General features: G+C 36.4%; 1 protein-coding gene across 1 annotated transcript in view; it reads right to left on the bottom strand.

The window, feature by feature from the left end:
• The window catches only part of ASPH (aspartate beta-hydroxylase), a gene marked incomplete at both ends in the record, with an annotated part of 107,232 nt that overhangs the window by 35,141 nt on the left and 46,511 nt on the right, over positions 1-25,580 (bottom strand). Inside the window, 5 exons of the mRNA XM_080364128.1 lie at positions 11,693-11,734; positions 21,438-21,482; positions 22,462-22,509; positions 23,967-24,011; positions 24,753-24,791. Coding sequence (XP_080220254.1) covers positions 11,693-11,734; positions 21,438-21,482; positions 22,462-22,509; positions 23,967-24,011; positions 24,753-24,791 — 219 coding nt within the window. The remainder of the gene's footprint in view (positions 1-11,692; positions 11,735-21,437; positions 21,483-22,461; positions 22,510-23,966; positions 24,012-24,752; positions 24,792-25,580) is intronic.

The following is a 25,580-nucleotide window of genomic DNA, read 5'->3' as shown; positions in this document are numbered from 1 at the left end:
TTATCTTTATGGAAGTTTAAACAGGGAATACTGTAACTGCTACGTGTAAAGCTGAATCTAAACACTATACAGCTTCACATCACAAGCCTGCTGCAATGCTGTATCAAGCATTTTGGATCACAAGGTATTGTAACCAGCCATGCTTTATTCGGCTCTGAAGTTCTCAGGTGCCCTGTTCAGGAATGACAAGAGCCACCACATGCTGCTGGAAGCTGAGCTCACGACTCATTAAATGACACTTTCTCTCCGAGACTCTGATCCTACACAGAGCTTTAAGCAGACAAATCACTTTGTCTACGTTAAACCTCAGAGAAAGACCAATGACTGGGTTAATGCTAACCCAATACTACCCACATTCAAGCATTAGAGGATCTCATAAGTCTGAATTGCTCCTGCATGAGATTTAAAAAAGCCTTGACTAGCGTTGCTTCCTTCTATGTAAGATTTACTGTCATGTTCAACACTAGACTCAGACAGCTCTGCATGAAGACAGTTTTTCTTACATGACCTTTATAAACTATCCTGCAGGACTGGCATGAACAGTTAAAAAGATGCTATTGCTTTTCAGGGGCAGAGGGAAAATAGAATTTAAGGAGGATTGAAGCTATCCTACTAAATTCCATTTACTTATTCACAAATGCCGTATGAATCTTTAAATATACAAATGTATTAAGATCTATAAAGGAAAGGTGCTAAAGAAGCAATGTATTAGGATTATTATATATCTCTGTTGATCCTTTATAGAAGTGACTGTAATTTTCTAAGGCATTAGCTACCAAGAAGTTAACAAGGAAAAAAACTGTCTGACATACAGGAGCTTACTCCTTTTCAGGATATACCACTGCTCACTACAGGAAAGACTTTGAGGCACTGGAGAGAGTTCAGAGAAGGGCAATGAGGCTGGTGAGGGGTCTGGAGCACAAGTCTGATGAGGAGCAGCTGAGGGAACTTGGGCTGTTTAGCCTGGAGAAAAGGAGGCTGAGGGGAGACCTTATCCCTGTCTACAGCTACCTGAAAGGAGGTTGCAGCATGGAGGGTGTTGGTCTCTTCTCCCAAGTAACAAGTGATAGGACGAGGGGAAATGGCCTCAAGTTGTGTCAGGAGAGGTTTAGATTGGATATTAGGAAAAAATTCTTCATGGACAGGGTTGTCAGGCACTGGAACAGGCTGTCCAGGGAAGTGGTGGAGTCACTGTCCCTGGGATGTTTAAAAGACATGTAGATGAGGCTCTTAGGGACATGGTTTAGTGCTAGATTCAGGTTATGGTTGCACTTGATCTTAAAGGTCTCTTCCAAGCAAAATGATTCTATGATTCTAAATAGCACTCTTTAAAATATTGGGTTTGTTTCTCTAAACACTTCAGGTTTTCATTGTACCCTATGACTAGAAACCAAGCATTTATACTCAAACACACAACAATGCACTTAAGGAATGTAGTTATCATGGAACTGAACTGATTTATTTATTTTTTTAATATAATAATATAGATGGTTTTCATGTCTTTTCTTCATTCCCCATAGCTAATATAGTAGAAATGCATTTCAATATGTGGGCAATTCCAGTCTTGCTATTTCTCACTTTAATATTATCAATTTCATAGGAAACCAATATATTTATGGCATTTTCATGCAGTTAATGATGACAATGATTAAGGAGCACAGCACTGGCTCTGTTCCAAGTGTTCATACCCCTTGAATCCAGCAAAACTCACAGAACCAGCTCTCATCACGAGAGCAACAGTTCCTCCACCCCAGACCGTAAGTTCACAGTGACTGACCAGTATGGTCAGAAGTTTCTGACATAGCATCACTGGGCCTGAAAAGAACAATCCATAACATGCAAAAGGTTTGGTGGGTTATTTTTTTTTTTTTCCTTTTTTAAAAATACACCAGCTCAGTTTTTCAATAAACCAGTGCTATTTCTAAGTCCTGGCTTGCTCCACATTAGGTATGGATGAACCCAGAAGTTAATCAGCCCAAGGAACCAATAAAATCAAGTGTCCCTGAGGACTTTTTAGGTTGGTTGAGCTCACAGCTGCTACTTGAAACTGTCATTTGTTGTTAACAGGAAAACTGAGGCATATCAGTTGTGCTGCGTACATGATCTGGGGAGCTTCCAGGTGGACATCACCACCACACACATGGTTTCTTCCTTTCCTCTAAGTAGGAGGCTATACATAAAAGAAACTATGTAAATCATGACTCAAATGTCAATTCTCAGTTCTTACAGCATGAATGAAAATCTTTATTTAAGCCTGGCCAGTTACAAAGAAACTGTATATTCAGTAAGAGAGGACAGGTATTTGTCAGCTTTCTAACTTTCAGTGTTCATGGAAAGACATACAGTTGTTTGTCCTTCTCAGACTCAGTAAGGCAAAGGAAAGAAGCTTTCCCACCCATCAGGGAACTCTTGCTGCCTGTTTCCCTAATTCCTTTTACATTAAGAGGAGATGAGACAGAAACAATTCAGAAGAAAAACTGAATGAAAATCTTACAAGTCTGTGGCACAAAGAGGTGACACCTTTCCCCTCGTATCTGACTCCAGTGATGTGTTGGAAGAACCTTTTTGGCACCCTCCGTTACAAAATAAATATTATCTTCTCATTTTCAGTACAATTATATATCAGCTCTTAGACCAGCAGGAGATCAATAAGAAAAGCTGGAAAGGAGCTGTTAACATAAATATTATTCAGCTGCTAGGCACCAATATAATGCAGCAAACATTACATAACGAGCAATCATTTTCAGCTCCCATTCTACTCCTATGTTAAAGGATTCACCAGGGAGCTTTCAGTGTAACTATCGAGCATTCCTCTGTATTAACCAGGTAGCCTGCTATATCCCTGTAGGGGTATTTTAATAAATCATCCATTGCATCTTTCTAGTGTAATAATCTTTTAGCAGATGTGACCCAATATATTAAATTCAATGTTACAAAGAAGTTAATTTATCTGTTTTCACAGGAAAAAAACATGTAATTTTTTGTCAATGACTTACAGATTTCACCACATAGCTGAGGTAATACCTGATCACACAACTGCTAGGGTGATTTGTAGTCCAAATCTGTTTGAGCACTAAAATGGTAATAATTATTTTATATATCATGCTATGATCTTGCAGGAATAATACTGAAGATTTGCAGTAATGGCATTGGATATAAGGATAGGATTTCTATCTAGAATTGCTGCCACAGGATTTCTGAGGACTCCCCCAAAGAAAAGTCTCCACTGTCAAAGCAGCAAACTAGGAAGAAGTCTTATAAGAAACTCCATGCTACTTCTTTTTGTTGGGTTCTTAGGCACCCATCTTCTTTCACACACTTGTGCTCATGCCCTCCTTCAAGGATCTTTTCCCCAAAACTCCCTTGCCCCACATCCCTGTTACTGACCATCTACTGCTACTCTCCATCTCAGCTGCTTACTTCAGAAAATGATTTAGGGCTGTAAGGAGTCAGAAGAGCGGCTCAAGGAAAGATGAAAGCAAGCAACAAACCCCCTCTGCTGTCTCAGAATTACATGTGCCCCATACCAAATGGTGCTAACGGAGCATTAAGTATCACTTTCTGTGAAACACTTCACCTCTTTCTACATGTGATACAGTGCTGTGTTAATTACCTGCAAATTATCACAGCCTGAACAAGAGGCAATATAACTGCTTGGCTCAGCAGCAATACCTGACGGCACAGCTTTTTGCTCTGTAGCTAAAAGTCCATTCATTTAATCATCAATTGAGAATGTCACCCGTGCAGTGACAACTTAAAATTAAGGCAACTAAATTTAAGTTTTTCTATGCAGACATTTAAACTCTGCTGTAATTCTTAGAAATCTAATCACTACAGTCAATGAAGCCTACAGTCAAAACGCGAGTTCAGCATGAAGTGAACACCTCCTAGGTGGTCAGCTGAAGGCTTCACTGACTGCATACGTGACCACTGTATATAATGCAGTTTGGACACCACACCAGCACATGCAGCCACATACACATGTCCTATCTGGAACCAAGTCCCATCCAGGCTGTTCTCCTCACTTGTTTATGTTACTCTTAGATGTTTAACTCTTACTCCTGCAGGCTGTTCGAATCATCAGAACAGTCCATTCCTTCCTTTCAGGACCTGATCTCACAGAAAGTTTCAGAGCTGTGAAGGAATAGCATCAGAGGAAATCCTGCTCAGGTCTAAACATCTAGTGCAGAATATGCCACCTGATTTGAGACAAATGGAGATAACAGAAGCAAAAAGGGACTTGGCAGGGAAAGGATAATGAAATTTAGTGGCCAAATGTTTCTTCACTGATTATTAGCCACCATGTGCATCATGGTGAACTAATGGGTGAACTAATGTTTTGTAGTCATTAATACTACATGCTCTTGCAGACAAAAAAACAAACTAAGTTTGCAATAAAAGCTTTTGTTTTGTTTTGTTTAAACACTGGGAAGAATTGAAGAAATCAGTGCAAAGTACATCTTGAGAGGCTACTGAATCTCTTCCTTGAAGCTTTCTGAAGTCAGTTTACAGAAAGGCATTTATAAAATGAGTTTTCCCAATGCAAAATTTGATCTCGGTAAAACTTTAGAAAAGCTGTAAGTGATAGAAAACAGTGCCTTGTGTTAAAAAGTAATCTCAATTACTGGTACTATTTTTAGCTTTTTCTATAAAAAACAAAAGGTTGATAAAACTAATAAAAATTACTTCTGAAAATCTCCATCTGAAGCAGATCTATCTTTTTCTAAGTAACTGTCCAGACAAACAGCATCATGCAAATAATTTTGCAACTTCTGTGTTGATTTTATTCACAGAATTATAATACAAGTATAATTTCTGGATACTTTACCACTTGTAAGGCAAAAAGCTGCCTAAAGAAATAATAAGCAAGAAATTAAACTTTTCTAGAATTTCTAGACTAATGTCCTCAAATGATGAAACATCTGTATGGTCCTCTGTAACTGAGCAGAACACAAGGCTTGAAATTGGTGTAAAAGGCCAAGTAAGCCAATTATGTTAATGTGGTAAGTGCATCCAAACCGATTACATGAAATAACAATGAAAAAAAAATATTAAAAAAAAGTTCTGACTAATGTATGGCAAAAAAACTCCATTACATCTGACCATGAGTCCAAAGCAACAGAGAACAAATGGGTGAAAATATCTCAGAAATGATTGGTAATAATACTTCTGTAATGAAGTAAATGAATCTTCTCTAGCCCTCACAGAAGAAGAAAAATGAACAAAAAAGTCAGCTCTCCATTTTACATTTTAATCTGAAATACAAAACAATCAGCCATACTAAGGAAAACCTCATTCTCCCACAAGAGCGAACACTGCTGACCTGACTGATTAGACATCAGCCTGATACCTCAAAACAGTTACTACTTCCTTAGCCAGAAGTGTACAAAAATATTGAATACTATCAAAATCTTTCATGATTAATACGAGGTTTTTTTAATCCTGAAGATACACCATGCACTTGGCATTTTAACAGATAGCAAATTACTTTTAAGTGGTTCTCTGATATTGTCTACAGCAGGTATGTCAAACTCATTTTCTCTGGGGCCACATCAGCCTCCCAGTTGCCTTCAAAGGGCCAGATGTAATTTTGGGACTGGATAAATGTAACTACTCCTTCATTTATCCAGTTCTAAAATTACATTTGGGTCTTATGAAGGCAACTGGGAGGCTGATGTGGCCCCCGGTGAAAATGAGTTTGACACCCCTGGTCTACACTGTAAAGGTTTCTATTAGTTGTGTTCTGAAAAGATCATTTAAAGTATGAGGTACCTTCAGCACAACAAACGGCATTAATTGTTCTGTCCTTGCTAACATACTCTGATCTCTGATCAGAGGACACGTAGTTCTGTTCTTGAGTAAAGTAAGTGGCAGATAATACCGTGCTTATTAAAAATCCCAGAACAATTAGTGTTAGTCTCCAAAAAACAGGAGGCACTTTCATACACATAGCACAAATTGTGTCCCAGTCCTGTGCCCTGTAAAAAGTTGGGAGTAGATCATTCTACAATTCTGTGATTTCATTCTGACATGACAGATGTGAGGAAGAAGGACACCACAAACAGTGAGCTTGTCAGCTTATGTGCAACTGTGGCCAGGAAGAAACCTCAGCTGGGACTGACTCAAGTTTTTCACCCGTTCTTGCCACTCTTTTCTCCTCTTCCCCCATCTTTTGCTCTCAGTATTAACTATTTCCTTTCCTAGGCCCTCTGCTCCCTCTCTTATGTCCAGAGCCTGGGAGCAGTGTTGGAGCGGGAGAGCAGGCCTACCCACGGCACTGGAGCTGGCACCTCGGACCTCTCCTGTGCACCGATAGTGATGACTAACCTCCTGCTTTGTCTGACTGGGAGGCCTGGGAGGAAGGGTGCCTTCCACATAGGCTAAACTGTCTTGCTTTAATGTTTGGAAACTAATGCTGTAGGATTCAGTCAATGGAGAGGAGCAGTAGCCTCCTCTGTGACTATGAGAGTCACAGACACCAGGAAAAGGTTCTTCACCCAGAGGGTGGTGGACACTGGAACAGGCTCCCCAGGGAGGTGTCACAGCCCCAAGCCTGACAGTGTTCAAGAAGAGACTGGACAACACCCTCAGACACGTGGTGTGAACTGTGGGGTTGTCATATTCAGGGACAGGAGTTGGACTCGATGATCCTTGTGGGTCCCTTCTAACTTGGGACATTCTATCATTCTATGATTCTCTATCTTGCAGCTACTGCCACTGGCACGCAAAACAGAAAGCAGTGAGGACTCTGCCTTTTAGTTAATTGCTTTCTAAGGCATAAGGATACAAGATAAATGATGGTCTTCACAGCTGCCTTGAGAACACATGGTCCTGTGTTTTTGAACAGAAAACTACACTGGAACAATCCAGCTGCACTGACTGTGTGTCGTGCTTTCTGTTAGCAGAGAAACTTTATTTAAGTTTTAAATAAAAGCTATAACTATATAACTGTAGAGCTTATAACTATATAATTATGTCTCCTTATTTGTCTCCCTTGTTGACAGAAATAGACAAGTGGGTGGTGCCACCTCTAAATCTAATCGGAAATAAAAACCTCCTCATGTGATGAAGTCTCACAGTTACTCCTCCTCCCACTTCTCCATCTTAAACTGTCAGGATGTAAGGAAGCAATTTCCAGGGAGCCATAGGCTTTGTCTTCTAAACACCCTTCTAAGCCCTGCTGTGATACAAATTCAGTAATAATGTCTTTGGCAACTTGTGGATGGGCGCCTTGAAAGACAGTAGTAAGTAGATACCAATGATCAAGGTCTGTAGAAGTTTTCCAATGAATTTTGTGACCTTCTGTTTCACTAATTCCCCCTGTCCCCTCACCTCACTGCAGCCTTCCCAGCTCCATTTCCCAAGTTTCAGTTGTGGTCTGAAAAACATCCCTACACATTAGCAGACCAACTGCTTTTACCCGGAATTCAAAACTTGCTCAAATAATTCTCCTTCCTCTTCATACTAGCCCCATATCATTACCCAAATTAGTTTTTTTAAATTGTGCTGCCTCTCAGTGGGCACCTGAATGGGAATTTGATGATGATTAAAACCTCCTGTCATCGTCCTGTTGCTTGGGAAGCTCATTAGGTGAGATACAGATAGTGTTAAGTGATCCACTTGTTTTATGGGCTTCTATAAATGATAACTTAGAAGGTTTAAAAACAAGTACCTGCATCTAGACAATTTAAAGCCAGTAGCACTACAATAATTAAAAGATCTTTCCAAACTGTACTGGTAGAACTGACAAAACCTCTATAATCAACTTATCTGAGGAAGCAATCAGATAATAAAAAACTGAGGCATTTTAGGGACTAATAAAGCTGTGGAATCTAATGACTGTAATAAATCTTTAGCTGCAGTAATTCCCGAACAATTTCCCTTGCAGTAAAAAAGTATTCTACAGGGTTTTCTGTCTGAAATTACTATTGGCTGGTTAGATGGTGATCATAAGAAACAATCGCAGAATGATAATTTTATTTTTGTCATGTTATTTCCATCATTTACCTCTTCCTCTCATCATGAACACTTTTGGCTTCATTCAAAGGCAAGAACCAAGCAAGCCTTTGACAAGACCAAAAATAAATGTCTTCATTGAGTTTCTGTACAAAAATACACACTGATATTCTAACACCGACACATTTCACTCTGCATGGTGTTATGCAGCAGTTTTAGACTTTGAGAACTACACTTCCATGAAGTACGACATTCATCATTTTGCCCACAGCTCATATTTGATGCAGGCTACAATTAAATATAGAAGTAAATCAATAAGTAGTATTTATATCATTAAAAGCTGAGCTTGCAAGGGTGGAACTTGAGGTGAGCTAAGCATGGAAGCTCTTTCTACAGCCAGTGGAACTCTGGTCAAGGTTCTCAATGGAATTTAGCTGACACCTCATATATAGCAAAAAACTACATTTAGCTTCAATAGGTTATACAGGTTAGATCTCTACTAGTACCACAGTGGAATCCTATATATCTTGCTCAACAGTAAATACCAAGAGTAAACTAAGGCAAATGTTGACCCTGGTATCAGAGGGACACTTGCAGAGCCACTAGTGGAATGACATTGTCCTAAGCCTGGCTTACGAATACCTCTGCCCCTGATGCAACAGAACTGAGTGCTCCAACCAAATGGCATTCATTTTCACTTTCATGTTTTACCAGTTTTGAAAAGTAAAAAATATTATCGTAATTACCTATGCTGATGTTCACTGTGTGTAAGCAAAATGTTCATTACAGCAAATTAATTGTTCCAGTTTTTACATCCATTCTTCACCAATATAAATGAATATTCAATATGTGCTCATATAAGCCAAAGTAGAAAAATGAAGCTCCTTACTTAAATTTAAATTTTGTTAGCCTATGTGATCAAAAACAAGTAAAACCACCTCATACAGAAAGACATCTTATGGATGTGGTGTGTATGACCTGGATTGTACTAATTGTGAAAAATTTTGAAGATTTATTTCTCAGATGTTACCTGAAACATCCATCCTATTTAAATTACTTAAGTATAAAGTCTGATCACATTCTTACACAGAAGACAAAAAAATCCTTCTCAATTAAATATAAGAAAGAAAACTTGAAGTAACAATACATTCCAAACTAGATTAATTTAGTTTTTGTTTCTTTAGAGAGTTTCCAGAGGAGTTTCTGTTAATACAGAAGAGGTTTTGGTGAAACTTTTAATAAACTTAACTAAATATTACTAAAAACTGAAATCTACAGAATTTGAGACATTTTGCTAACAAAGTACTAGGAAGACTGCGGCAGTGAAAAATGTTAATGTTGAAGATCCACTCGAAACTGTAAACAGTTTCCGCACAGAGGCTTTTTGGAGCTTTTAGGTCCAAATGTCTGAAAAACAGAGACTTGCACATATATCTCTGTGCATTGTCAGAATCATAAGCAATCCCTAAATTCAAGGCAAACATGGCTTTTCAAACTCCCAGCTCTTTAGATTTCTGAGTTTTCTACATATACCAGACAGTCCTAGTACAGTATTTTTAAAGATACATTGCACATCAATTTATTGCTGCATCTTATCAGGGTAATTTAAAATAAACCAATTCTATAGTACTATAAGTCATTTTCTATGCCTTCAATATCTATAGCTGGACACTTTTATTGAAAGTGAAAACTTGAACAGTTCCAATGATGAAAACGAACAGTTCAACAAAATGCAACTTGTATGAAAACCACACAAGCAGTTTAGCTATAAACAAGTTTCATAAAAAATGCAGGGTTTTCTTCCATATAGGATGCAATATTTTATCAATTTAACCTGAAAGACAAATCTCACCCTTTTTCCAATTTATAGAAGCCCTGTAATCTGCAATAGCAGGACACAGCAGAAACATTTGTTTAACTGCTCAGTGATTAAAAAGGAATAAAAAACGCACAGCACTTTGGGTGCAGAAGGAAACTGGCTCCACCACTTTCAAGTCCTAAACTTGTCTTAACAGTTCTGGTAAATAAAGTTGCACAATAGTAAATCTGTACATTTTTGTTTTCCTAAACAAGCTAGTATTTTTACCTATGAATGCTTTTTATCCACACTGGACATTCAACAGGTCACTCAATGGTAGATTTTTTCTACTGTTAAGTATGTAAGCCCAGTGCAGTAAGGCATTTCCTGCCAAATCTATCCTTTTTATAAATAGTAATATGGATATAATTGCCTTGCTTTCCAAGGAAACTGGCTAACAATATATTTACTTTTTTAAATGTAATGCTTACATTTGACATATTGAATACTCAAAATATTTTAAAAGTTTGCCAGTCGTAGAAACTTATAGTTAAAATACAAATATATAAAAAAATAAACCTTATCAAAAGATAATTAAATTAGCATTGCTAAGTACTCAAATAGAAAATAATAGCCACATAGAGAAATGGGAACAAAGAACAAAAAAGGAGCAGAAGTTGCCAGCAGAGTCACTGAAACCCTTTTCCTCCATCTGGAAGCTGTGATGGAGCTACCTCAGACAGGCACTATTCTGCAGGTCATACCCAAGTGAGAACGATGCAGGCTCAGGTATGGAGGGTTTTGTGTACTGACCACTGGAGTGATGTGTCTGGGGCAGGTACAAACCGGGATCCCAGTGAAGGAGGCTGGGCAACCTTCATCCAGTGACAGGGAATGAACAGGGCCAGCACCAGTGTCAGCCCAGGGAGGAGAGACTCACTGTGCTCTTCGCAAAACCTCCCTTCTTCTCCACCAAACCTGCCTCTCTGTGTTCCTGTTGGAGAGGGTCCAGAGGAGGCCATAAAAACGATCAGAGGCCTGGAACACCTCTCCTGTGAGGACAGGCTGAGAGAGTTGGGGTTGTTCAGCCTGTGGAGACCTTATTGTGGCCTTTTTGTACTTAAAAGGAGCCTATGAGAAAGATGGGGACAGACTTTTTAGCAGGGCCTTTTGTGACAGGACAAAGGCTAATGGTTTTAAACTAAAATAGGGGAGATTCAGGCTACAAATGAGGAAGAAATTTTTTACAATGAGGGTGGTGAAACACTGGCCCAGGTTGCCCAGAGAGGTGGTAGATGCCCCATCCCTGGAGATGTTCAAGGCCAGACTGGATGGGGCTCTGAGCAACCTGATCTAGTTGAAGATGTCCCTGCTCATTGCAGAGGGGTTGGTCTAGATGACCTTTGAAGGCCCCTTTTGACCCAAACTACGCTATGATTCTACCCAAACTAAGCCAGACAGAAATCCTTACTGGGTAAACAGTGTAGCTGACAAAGACTGATTTTAGTAACACCTTCTCCCCAAGCTCACCGCAGCAGGCCATGCCCAGCCCCCCTATTGGGCAGTGCTGAACCCAGCTTTTGGGGCTGGGCAGGCCAGGGTGCTTCTTGACCACAGACACTGGAGGAGGTGGGTGAAGCCATGACCTCCAGAGTCCTGCACTCAGATTACAACACCGAGCATTCTGCTCCTGAGATAGCAGAAGTTTTTAACAGCAATCTGTGACAACAAATGAGAGGAATATAGTTATCAACTTTGGGAATGCCTGTGTGTTTACTTACAAAAGCAGATGCACTCTAGATGCTTATTCAATTGTGGTTTATCTATATAGGATGTGCAGGAGCTAAAATTCAATACTATTTAATCCAATTTAAATCAGTCCTCCCAGAAAGCAGACTTTTGAATTTCAGAAGAACAGAATGTTACTTTCAGACTTACCTTTTTCTGCTTTGTCTTCTTCAATTTCTTTTTCACTTTTCCCTAAAATATTAAAAATATAATTTCAATGAAAGAAACTTCTTGTTAAAAATATATGATTAGAAAGAGATACAATAAAATTAGAGCTTACACTCAAAAGGTAATTGGGCCAACAGGACTTTTTTGTTTCTTTTTTAAAGGAACTGTAGATTGGTGTCTGAACTGTAGTTACATAAAAGGTTCTCTCTGTAGTTGCTTCTAATATTACATAATTGGTTCACAAAACATTTAATAAGCTTTCCCCTTTAGATATTTGGTAGGTTTTAGCAATCTACTTATGATGCAAGCTATTTTGCAAGAAAAACAAATGTTCACTAATTTAAAACTCTTGGGAACACTAGCTTAACATACGTAGTTGATTAAAGTGTAAATAAACTGAAAATCAGTTGAGATTTGTCTCATTTTCAGAAGCGACTTGAGCACTTGGAAGCCTTTGTCTTACTTCAACTTTTTAAATAATTTAACTCAGCTGTTTTGTAAATAACTAAAATGTACAAGTAAATGTTAAAGGAGCACAAAAGAGCCTGTAGCAAAATTCAGATGACACACTGTACCAAAATAATGTATATCATGAAGGTGGTAAATACACAAATAGGCTTGTCTTCTCCATCTTTTCTCCTCTCTAAACACTTTTTGATCCTGCCCTACTCTATAATATTTAAAGCATCTTGCCTCACAATTTTAAATCATCTCTGTTTCCAGTTTCATCCCAATAAGTTTCCAATATTTCCTCCCAATAAAATTAATAAAGTATACTTAAGAGGTCAGTTGGCTTTTTAGTTACAGTTATTTTCCTCTCTAACATAAGCTCTTTAACTTTGATGTATTCGTTTATATATATATAAAAGATTTTATTTAATTTCTAAGTCAGAGACATCTTGTCAGAATACTCAGTGTTCACCATTTTTTAAACTGACTGCTCAGAAGCATTATATTGTCAATAAAATAAACCATGCAACAATACTGAAAAACATTTATTTTTTTCATGGAGAAACTGGGTTATGCACACACATGAAGTCAAACGATTTCACATTCTAATTTCACCCTTTACTACAAGCTGACTACTGCTATTATTCTACTGAAAGTGCAGGCAGTACAACTCAATTTTTTCTATTCAACACAAGACAGAATGAGTATTAATTCGATTACTGATATGGTAAATTAAATAAATATGGTCACATTTAAAGTACTTCACCTCTCCATTTACATCATAAAATCCAGACTGTCAATTAAACTGAAAGAAATTACAAAAAAGATCTATAGAGAATCAGTTATGTACTACTGCATAACTTGGAGAAGGAGTATTATTACCATAACAGTATATTAATGAAAGCATTGTTCAGTATGTGCTAAAATACTGGCCTTTTTATTTTTTTGTGCCTACCACACAACAAATAAAATGGTTATATCCATCTGTATGTTACCAGAAATACTGTATTTAAAAAAAAAAAAGCAACAATGCAGCTCCAGATGAGACACAGAATAGTTATATACTCATATTACTTATATTTTTACCAGCTCAAAGCACATGAAGAGTTCATTACAGAATAGTAAACCATGGTAGAGCACGCTACCAAGCCACCCATTTTCCCTGTATCTTTTCCTTTATCAGCAACACTGATATACCTGACCTCTTCTCTCTAATCCCCTCAGGTCACTGAGCGACCCTATTCCACCCATCTTGGACACTCATGTTATTGCTACAACTTCTTTTCCATTGCAGGAAGAACAAGGTACAAGTTCATGATTCCAAAAGCCTGCTCCTGTCTCCCTCTTCTTGTCCAGCCTTCACAGTCCTTTATGGCTCATGCAACATACAACCTACAGTTCCCTATAGCTGTTTGTGTACTGGGATCAACTCTCCAAGCTCTCTCTCAGACATTTTTCAACCTGTATTCTGCTAAATTAGCTGCCAGTGATTTCACCAAAGCCCCTCTAACGATCTTTAGATACTCCAGCTTCTCCTTCTAAGCTGCCACTTTTGAAATTCATCACAACTTGAGCTTGGTAGCTCCAAAGACCTTGTTCCTCTCAGCTCTCACCATAATAAACTCAGAATTTGCTTCAGCATCATATATTCAGCACATACCACTTCATTCCCTCCACACTGATCCCCCACCTTTTTTTGGTGCAAATAGTTGTAATTATGCTATTTGTGAAAAGATTTAAAAGCATGCTGTCTCAAAGACAGGGACATGATAGTAAATCTTAAAACTATTTTATCATCACCTTAAACCAATCATAGCTCAAACAAAAACATTTTCTTAGCTCTTCAAATTACTCGCCTCCTTTATTCAATTTCTCTGTTTCCAGCAAAACAAACCTAGATGAAAATCACAAACAAATCTGTTTTAACCCGTCTCTACAGGCTAGGACTGATATTGCTGCATAACATGCACCAGGTATTCTCAAGAAGGTTTCTAGTAGAAATAATACTTATTTTTCATATTACAATCTGTCTAAATATTTGTGAGTTCTTGTGACAATGACCCGAGTCACGACTAAAATGTCATTCATACCTTGTAGATTTTACATCAGTCCCAATCGATAACATAAATTTACAATAAAATTTGTTATTTATGTAATTTTTGAAACATGTAAAATTACAAAATGATGTTCGGGAAAAACGTGACAATTTCCAGTGTCTTTCCAATACCAAATCTTATCCATTTTCTTTACTTCTTAGAAAGAACAGTTCATGATTATGATATCTTTTCAATTACTGAGCACGTGAAAAACTAACTTAAAATGGTACTAAATTTTCAATACTGAAATAAACCTTTAGTATTCTACTCTTTTTGCTTTATTGGTATTTCTTCCTGTGATTTCCAGAAATGCAACTGAATACAAGATTTCATAGATTCATTAAGATATAGGAAGAAACAATGTAGCAATGTAAAACCAGAAAGAAATATGTAATCTTTTGATTTTTTTTTTAAACTCTTTATTTATTCATCAGTATTTCATCATAAAAATATGGAGGTGTTTGAAAACTGAAAAGGTCAAAGAAGATTTTTTTTTTCAAACAGAGAACCGCACAGACAAAATACCCTTACTAAACTTCTTATTTAAACTATGGACCATAATCTAGAATATTTCTCTACAAAAGGTAGATATTGTACTTTCTTCACAAATTCACCTTTGTTAAAAGAGTGATATCTTATCCATTTTAAATTACAAATCAAAATTACGTATTATGGGCAAAATTCAGGCCAAATTGGTTGCAGAATAGCAAATACTCCACAAGAAGCAGCATAATATAGTTATGGAAGACACAGATTGTAGAGTAATGCCCATTTCCTTCACATAATGACACCCAGAACTAAAAATTACTTCCATTTGTTATAATTCTAGCTCTTTGTAAATAATACTTTCAAATATATTTTATACATTCAAAATTATTACTTTGAAAAATAACAATATTAATTAGTGGCTGAGGCAAATAGTTATTCTCATATTTAATATATACTACATTTTGGAAAAAATAATGACACTAGAAAGACAAAGTTATTCTTCTGTGTTTTATTGCAGTCAAACATTAAAACAGATTAAATATACATTTTTTTTTAATAGTCCTCTTGACCTTGCTCAGCTTGGCATATTTTTGTAAACATGAAGCACGTCAAATCACATAACCAGTTACAAAACACTTAAAATTTGATCACAGCATAATATACTCTCACAGTCCCATAATTCTACAAATAGGCTGCCACTGTTATATAAAAAGTCCTCCATTCACCATTCTAAAGTTATTCCTAAGCCTCCTCACAAAATATGGCTTTTTAAAAATTATTGCTCTGGAATTCACAATCACAGGTAATTTTACTAGAATACCCCATCCCAAAGCACATCACAGTCTAAGATAATTATTGCTTTCCTGAAAAGGCTAAAGCAATCACTTTGGGACATCTATTTTGTTGATCAGATGTAACACTCACTGATGTAAAGTCTTACTGAAAACACAAACAAAAAAATGCAAGCACTTATGATGCCCCTTTCACTATAAACATGAACAACTAAAAATCTGACTTCAAAAGAGTGTTACAGACATTTTAAATCTCCCTATCAATCAAAAGGCAACCACTGTTAGGGTTACCAAATTGATTTTTCTTCTTAAAAATGTATCTTATTTTATTTCTTCTAAGCTCCCATACCAGGCTTGGCAATTTCCTAAAATTACAGCAATTATTCCTGAGCCAAGAAGGAACACATGCAAAACAGCAAAGAATAAATTCCATATTCTTGATTGTGGAACAGCAGCACAGAACAGGTAAAAAGTACACCTGTTATATTAAAATTCTACATCATTCAAAGTCTAAACTCAGACGTACCATTTACAAGAGCTTTTATGATTGTAGGTCTTACATTTTGATACCGTATTTTTCCTAAGGTTGAATTTCCAAAGTGTTTAAAAAAAATTTGCAAGTCATGTATTTATGCAAATTTGACTTTTAAAATCATTCACTGAATATAAAACTTACTAAATCCAGCTTTGAGATTATTACAATGGTAGGTAAACTAGAAGAATTTTACCCAACTCAATCCCAGCAACTCAGTTTTGTTACAATCTATACTAGCTCTCTGCCAGGCTATTATGTACTTTCTAGACTTTTTTGCTTTAAAAACCAAATGCGCATAAATAAAAAGTTCTAATTCACACATAAAGGGTTTCTGAAAAAAAGTGATTTAGCAATCTGCCCTTTTACTAGTATGAATTAAACCTATACATTTTGTATCTTTGTTATACTATTTTAAAAATCACCTGAAATTCATGTAGTGTAACTGTTGACATAACATCAGTGCAAAGACCTTTCACAGCAGAGTGTGCACCTGATTAGTGTTTTCAATAAAACGCAGTTAGGCTGTATGCTATATCCGCAGTTATAAAACATTTAGAAATCCATAATATTATATGTCTTGTTTGACCAAACTGCTCTGTACATACTGTATGAATCCACAACAAAAGATATATATTAAAATCTGAAAAAATGTACTTGCTGCTACATTATAAATAGAATATTAACAATTGCTTGAACAGCACATATGAAACGCAGCTCGAAGTTGCAACTCTGCCACAAACACAGAAGAAAAATAATGAATTCACTAAACTTGACCAAAAAAAAAAAAATCAGACAGGAATGTAAATTAAACATCCAAGTGTTAAAAAAGCTTACTAAAATGACAGTTGGCTACAACCCCGTTACAATATCTTAGTGTTCGCTCCCCAAACCCTGAACTGCTTGGTAATTACATCATAAGATTTATTACAACCATCTGCTCCCCTTTTGTAGCGTATGGTTAGGGCTGGTCCTCCTGATGTAGGGACTTTTCTTTTGAAGCTTTAAGTATCTGAAAAAATAAGGGGAAATCTATATTAAAGGACCAACCAAAACACAACTTACTCTAAAACAAAACAAAAAATCTTAGATGCTAAAAAATGCAACTTTGTTTCAGACTAGTTAATTTTGCAAAGCTAGCACTTCTAGGAGCTATCATAACGAATATACACAAAGTTGCTGTATAAGGTGGGAAATGTCAACTTTTAAATATTTATCTAAGCAGTAACTTTTTTCTCAGCATATGGCACTTCATTTTCTTTGTAAAGAAAATCGAGGCCATGGCACAAATACATTTTTTTTTTTTTTTTTAAAGTCAAGGGCACATACAATTGGAAAATAGGAGTCAGGGAATGAGGAAGGGTCTAAGTCGTAAAGCGGAAACTTCTCTACACATAAGGGATTTCAGCAGTTGGTAAAATAAATGCAGGGTTATAAAAATGTCAAGGATACAAGATTAAAAGGGGAGGTGGGAGCAACAACCCTTAAGTATTTTAAATCTGAACATTACAAGAGGGATCAAAATTCAAATACAGAGAGTAAAGGCATCCCAAAAAACTCTAATATGTCTCCCTTAAAACAGGTCTCCAACAAGTACTACTCAGTCACAACTGCTGCAATTTATGTGCCTCTGTAAAACAGGATTAGTCAAAAATCCTAAATTATTAATATTTCAAGCTGGCCTACCATACCACTCAAGTGCACTAGTTTACAAAAACAGAGACTATAACTAATGAAAATAGCTTACTGCTGGAAAGCAATATTGATATAATTTTACATGTAAACTTAAACTGGAAAACAGTACATACAGATACCTAAAGATGCAGTGGTCTAGTAATTCTTTTGTGTGTGATACGTCCTGAAGTCAGCAAAAAACTCCTGACTTGCACTCCAACATATTCAGATCCCACACCTGATTTCTTCGCTGGCAACATCAGAATGTTCCTCACAGTTAATTTCATCCTCTCAACTATCTCCTGTTTTCTTTCCAAAACAAATAAGTTCCTGTGTTTCAAATCAAACAGCTGCTCCTAACCTGATACAAACTGGTGTCACCATACTTCAAATGAAGTTGCATGAATTTATACTACCTGAGAATAAGGACTCACTATTGATATTTCTGAATATCTTGTACACTACTTGGAGTTATGTTTACTACATACATACAGTTTTAATACATGTTCAGAGTGCATATCTGTATATAGATGTTCTCCATTCAAAACAGAGCTCTTGACTGTCTCTAGTACAATGAACTTTAATATTATTATTGCTAAAATAACAGAAAACACCAGTTTAGTATACCTGTTGAAATGAAATCACATGAACAAAGGAGAAAAGACCTCTGACAACAACAACCACCACCATACTGAATCCTCCATCATGAATTAAAAAATATTCCTGGTAAATGTTAAATTCACATTTCAAGAGGAAAACGTGAGAATAATGTTGCCTTCAAACTGAAATTTTCACATCGAAAATAAGCAGGTAAAAACACCTAAAAACCCAGTAACTTAATAGCAGTAACATTTTTATTCCTGGTAATTTACTTATGTCCTGTTTCTGTTCTCAATTTTTAGAGAAACTATTTGAATTCTACTTTATGTGCTGACACAATAAGCTTCTTAAAAAAAGTGATAAACAAGGATTCGTCTGCCTTCAAAGTGGTTGCTGCACAACCACATAAATTACTGAAGATTCTTAAGTATGTTGGTATATTGTTGCAGATTTTGTGCTGATCAAATTAATTTGCTACCTCCTAAAAGAAGAATCACAGACATGGAACTACTTCTAAAAGTTATTTGTGTGTTTAATAACTGACTAGATTTTGATTGATTCTCTCACTTTTTCCTGTGAGGGGGGAAAAACAAAATACTCACTCTTTCCAGTGCTGTATCATTGTTTATTGCCACAAGACATATCAGGACAAAGCTAACATACCCTAAAGGCTAATCTTGTGGTTTAAAAAGCGTGTTGTGCTAGTTTCGAAAACAACTGAAGGTAAAAACAAAATAAAAAAATTCTAAAAAAAGTATTAGAAGTTAAAATCTAAGAAAACCTATTACATATTATTTCATGGTAAAACAAGTTATTTTTTATGCTAACAATGTTTGAAAACAGGAAGGACTCTCTTCATAGCACAATACAATAAAAGGAGAGTGGACAACTGGGTTCAATTCTGTCACCTTATTTGAAAGTCCACCTGCAATCAAAGGAGCAATCAGTGCTGGTGAGGCCCCCACCTCGAATCCTGTGTTCAGTTTTGGGCCCCTCACTACAGGAAAGACACTGAGGTGCTGGAGAGAGTTCAGAGAAGGGCAACGAAGCTGGTGAGGGGTCTGGAGCACAAGTCTGATGAGGAGCAGCTGAGGGAACTGGGGCTGTTTAGTCTGGAGAAAAGGAGGCTGAGGGGAGACCTCATCACTGTCTACAACTACCTGAGAGGAGGTTGTAGCATGGAGGGTGTTGGCCTCTTCTGCCAAGTCCAAGTGATAGGATGAGAGGAAACAGCCTCAAGTTGCACCAGGGGAGGTTTCGATTGGATATGAGGAAAAGCTTATTCATGGAATGGATTGTCAGGCATTGGAACAGACTGCCCAGGGAAGTGGTTGAGTCACCATTCCTCGAGGTATTTAAACCACGTAGATGTGGCACTTAAGACCATAATTTAGCGGTGGACTTGGCAGTGCTAGGTTTGCAGCTGGACTTGATGATCTTAAAGATTTTTTTCCAACTCAAATGATTCTATGATTCTAAATGAAATATTAGGAAAACCATCTGTACAATACAAAGAAGATATTTTTATTTTGGAGAAGGTAGAAAATTTATTTACTGCTGCAGGACTGAGCCATAAATTATAGCACAAAAAGCAATAGAAATATCGTCCATGAAAACAAAAATTCAGTATTTCAAGTTAGTACTTGGATTCTGAATTTAGTTTTAAAATAATATATTTATGTCAAGAGATTGTCTCAATATCCTCATATCAATACAACTGACACTATGCAGTTGAATTATCTACTGTTGAAATTTTGCAGTAGTCCTGTAAAGATCTTTTGTTATTTTAACTTTAAGCAGCAACATTTTTCTGAGAGAAAACATCTTTTCTTGCTCTACAGTTCCAACTTAAAGAACAACAACCCAACTGAACGTGACCTTTGCTGAACTTCTTGCCTGTGCTGTCAAAGGCAACCACTGCTTGTCCCTACACTGATTATAAGCTTTGGTTGAAAATATTTCATATTCATTATGAAACAAAACCTTTTTAGATACAGCATCTATTAATGAACATGTATGGCTTCAAACATTTCAATATACCATGTGGCTGTTAAGATAAACAGTTTGGAAAGACCTCACAGAGGGCACAAGTTACAGGTTGATATGAGCATTTCAAATCACCTCAGTTAAGATGCAGCATGTAAAATACGAACTAAACCATGCTTCCAAGCCGTACCTGGCAACTACAAAGGCCTCCCACATTTTTTTCCACTTCTCTGGCTACTTCTGGCATGCCCAAGAGTTAAATACAAGTTTTCATTTCCCACAAGGAAAAGCAAAACTCCATAGAACTACCTGGGCAACACACCACTTAAAAACTTCCACATACCACAAAGATCAACCAACCCAGAAAGGTGATCAGGCTGCTCAGACCAAAACACATCTCCTCGATTGCAGCTTCTGGGATTTACTGCCCAGAGATACAGCTCAGTGCCTCACTCAACACAACTACTTTGTTACAAGAACAAACTAGCAACTTGTAACAATTAACGCCAAAAGCAGATGAAATGTAACAATATGCCGTCTCCAGAATCCATGTAGCTACTCTAAAAATGCTTTGGCTCAACTCCATGTTACTTCTGTCAGGCAACAAATGGAAGAGCTGGAAGCACTCATGTTCTTAAAATCAACTATGTCAATAAAAATGAGTTGGCATGACAAACAGTCCTGTTTCCAGATCGGTGGCCAAAGAGCATGTCACAGTCAGACTCCAACAGATCTGACTGATGCACACAGAACTGACAGTATCACCATCCATCACCAGATACTCTAGAAAGGAAGTACACACATATTTCGAGACCTGAAATTTTTATATTTCCCTTTGCAGCAAAAGTATTCAGCTCTGTCTAAAATAATTAAAAATGAAGTTGTAAATTAAAACTGCTCAATTTTATTTGGAACACTTCTGTATAATTCAGTTACTATTACTAGCATTTATCCACTACAAGATAAAAAATATTGATTCAAAACTAGGCAGCAGCTTTAAATAACAATAATTATATCCCTTCACTCCTCTCCACAAAGTAATTTCTTCGCAAACTTCCATGTAGCTATAGCTTCATTTGAGGGGGGAAATAAATGAACACTTAACTTACCCACTAGATCATCATTTGAATAATCCTCAGCTTGAACAGGCATTTCTGTAAGTCAAAAGTGTACAAACAATTGAAACTGGACAGTTCTCTAAATATTTACAAAAAGCTGCATTTTTCCCCTTATGCTCAAAAGAGTAATCTGCCAAGACTATTCCGTAATACTGCTTTTGCAGAAGTGGGATGCAAATTTTCCTCAGCTGAATTTTTCCAGGGGAGAGATAGATACTTAAGCAGGCCAATGAGTAAATTGCAGGATTGCATAGTTTCAAAGTGATATATCAAAATTCTGAAACTATACTGTCTGAATGACCAATCTCCCACAGTTTCACATGCTACTATGGTATGGGCTTAGAAAACATCCAAATATTTATTATGTTCCCAGCTGTAACCATGAAATATTAGATTTCAAAATTCAGTTCTTTTTAATTCCATCTATATGTTCAAATTAGACATGCCACATGTCACCAAGTGCTGTTACTGCTAACAGACTGAAGGTTGCACATTGCTCCCTATTCATGCGTGGAAGGAGTCAGGCTCACCAAAAAAAGAATTCATAATAACCATGTAGGCAATAAGAAAAATCAAGGAGAGGGAAATATATTTTCTGACTTGGGAAGTCCATAAATGAAGTGCTCAATGCTGACATTTCACTTTATTTCTTACATATAATCCTCTCTCCTGAGTACACACTAGTGACTGGCTGGTGAAAACCAGAGTATAGCAAAGAAACCTTGAGCTTCACATGACCTAATACGGCCATTTTTATTGCTGTAAGTTTTTTGGAACTGGGAGCACATTCAGCTTCTAAAATGGAAGAGTGCTCTTGAGGTCATCAAAATATTATAATTAAAAAAGCAGAGATGTTATATTACAACAGCACAATTAATGTTTGTCTTTAAAAGAAGAAAGCTGCAGAAAAAGTTACAAATATATTTTTACTGCAGCACAGAATTCTATTAATTTATCTTTTTTTTTTTTTAATTTTTCTGAAGTAGCAAACTCATGCAAAAGATAACATACAAACCTGATTCCTCTGGTTCAGTGGCCACCTCTTCTGTATGCTTACTTTCTACTGTTACAAAGAAAATAAATGTTGAAAGTTACACACAGAATGTTAATAAGTTTGCTTTTATTCCTCACCAGCAAATCAACTGAACTAGTATTAAAGAAAAAGGAAGACTTGAACTATAAAACAATCAACTAGGTTTCTGCTCTTAAGAGTAGAAAAAAGGTATTGCATGTATTTTACGTCCAAAAGTTGAGCTCCTCTTCGTTATTGAATTGCATTGCTATTATGTCCCCACCCAAAGTGATTTTGGTTACAATTGTTATTTGTGTGAACTAATGTTTGTTTCCCCATTCAATTATATTAGAAATACTTTTAAAATGGAAAACCTAAATAAATACAGGATCAAATCCTACACACTGTGCTCAGACTAGACTGCTTCAATCATTTTTCTCTAGCCAACTGAATTAACAGTTGAAAAAAACCATTTCTGATATTTTCAGCTTCTCAGAGCAAATCTTCACATTACATTTGACTCATTTAAAATTCCCTGACACCAGCACAACAAACAAAAATTTACAACTTAATCTTTTTGAATAGTCATGTGAGAATTAACATACTGCTCTCTTCAAATTGAAACTCTAAGCATTTCATAAGAACATCATGAAGTTCAACATCATGAAGTTCTCCGCCCTGGTGAGACCCCACCTGGAGCCCTGTGTCCAGCTCTGGAGTCCTTGGCTCCTGTTAGAGCAGAACCAGAAGAAGTCAACAAAAATGACCATGGGGCTGGAACACCTCTCCTGTGAAAAAGGGCTGAGACAGCTGGGGTTGTTCAGCCTGGAGAAGAGAAGGCTCCAGGGAGATCTTAGAGAAGCCTTCAGGTATATGAAAATGGCTTATAAGAAAGCTGAAGAGAGACATTTTACCAAGGCCTATAGTGACAGGACAACGGACAATGGTTTTAAATAAGGTAGATTTAGACTGGACATAAGGAAGAAATTCTTTTACAGTGGGGGTGGTGAGACACTGGAACAGGTTGCCCAGAGAAGTTGTGGATGCCACATCCCTGGAAGTGTTCAAGGCCAGGGTAGATGAGGCTTTGCAAATCCTGGTCTAGTAGAAGGTGTCCCTGCCTATGGCAGGGGGGTTGGAACTAGATGACTCTATATAGTCTATTTCTCTGCTTCATTTTTTGTTTTTTATTTATATCAACAAATATAAATGGAAGAAAAACAAAACAAAACAAAACATTTTCTTTCACAAACTATAAAAACTCATGCTTTTTCATTATCAAAATCTTCAATAATATAATCTATAAGACAAAAATACAAAAAGAAATAAGCGTATAGCCAGGTTTTGGGTTTTGTTTGTTTGGTGGTTATTGTTTGTTGTTGCTGTTTTGTTTTGGGTTTTTTAGGTGTTGAGGTTTTTTGGGTTTTTTTGTTTATTTTTTTCCATCGGATTTCAAAATGCATTTATTTCATCAAAACACTTTAAGATCACAATTACAACATATATACCTGGTTCTGTGGCTTCATTCATCTCCTCCAGAAGGTCCTCAACAGCTACAAAAATATTTAATACAGAGCAATAATAAAGTCAAGCCCTCAACTGATGAAACTTACATACAACACAAAAGAAGATAGCACGCAGACATGTTTCCCTGTGAACACTATATTGCTATAAACAAACAGGAACTTTAAGGAATTTGAGGGGAAAAAAATAAATTCCTTCTTGAATTTTCTTCCCTGTTTCTGTCTAAGCATAATCAGTAACCCACTTTCATCTTTTGCAGCATCAACTACATCTGCTAGACAAATTAAAAATCAAACTAAAAAAGCCTATACATTTCCACTTTAAAAGCCTTTTTATTTGTATAAACATGCAATTCCCCAGTGGGTCCTACTTTCCTTCCTGAAGGACAATGACCAAGTTCAACTTAAGTTATAGATTCCACAGATTTTTTTTTCTTTGAATATGGCAAAGATTGGTCAAAAACCTAAATTTATAACTACACAGACTGCAATGTATGTTTTCCATAATTGCCAATATTTTGTGACTGAAGAGCACAAAAATTACATATTTAAAGATATAAAACGCAAGGTTTAACTTTACTAAGCTATTTTTCTGATTTTGAATATTGTTTATATTCCAATAACATTTACATTAGAGGTATTTTTACTTCAATTACATTTGAAACAAAGATTCTCTAATATGTTCCATATATAAAAATATACATATACACATGGGGGGATGTGTAAGGGAGCGTACACACATCCCACATACACACATATGTGTGTATATACCTGCATCTTGAGTCTCAGTCAGTTCTTCATGCTTTGGTTCTGCAAAAAAGAAAAAAATAAAGTTCATGGGTAGTTGATATGTATGTAGTATCCTAAAAATTTGTTTGTTAAGCATCCAGATAATTTATTTAGTGATAAATACAAAGCTCTCAAAGACTTTCTCTAGTTTGAAGCCTGAATAGACATATGAACCCTTACTGGAGCTTGCAGTAGAAATTCTAAGCATAAAACATACCAAAAAATACCATTTCTGTCTACATAGATGAAATAACAAAAACAATGACAATAAAGCTATTATTCTGTACAATTCAGCTACACTCCTAATCTTTGAGTAAAGAGCCATTCTAATTTTTGTAACTCTGCAGAAGAAGGAAATCAAGAATAATCATCATTTTACTTTAGGTAACATCTGAAAACAGACAAAATGCTACCCATTAATTGTCTGAATTTTCAATATACATTTATTGTGAATTTTAGAACTAAAGAAGTTCAGTTTTTATTACCTTAACAAGTACTAACCCTCATCCAAAAAAGGTTATTTCCATAAGATTTTTTTTTAAATAAAATCTTTCTGGTTTTAAGTGTTTTTTCTTAAAAGGCACTAATAGTCACTTGGCTCCAACTCAGTTCCTTTAACAAAAAAGTTTGTACAGTATATTCTTTAAAAAAAAAAATATTCAGAACTCTAAATTTGTAATCGAAATCTCAAACTTGCCTTGTTTCTGTAGTTGCACTAGTACAAACTGTACAAAACTCTTCATAGGACTACTGAAAGTTGTGTACAGTAACCGAGCTCCTGTATTCCGAGTTACATTTTGTCAAGGGCAT

The sequence above is a fragment of the Nesoenas mayeri genome (assembly GCF_963082525.1).
Source record: "Nesoenas mayeri genome assembly, chromosome: 2".
Taxonomy (NCBI): Eukaryota; Metazoa; Chordata; class Aves; order Columbiformes; family Columbidae; genus Nesoenas; species Nesoenas mayeri.
This window is presented reverse-complemented; position numbering and strand designations above follow the sequence as displayed.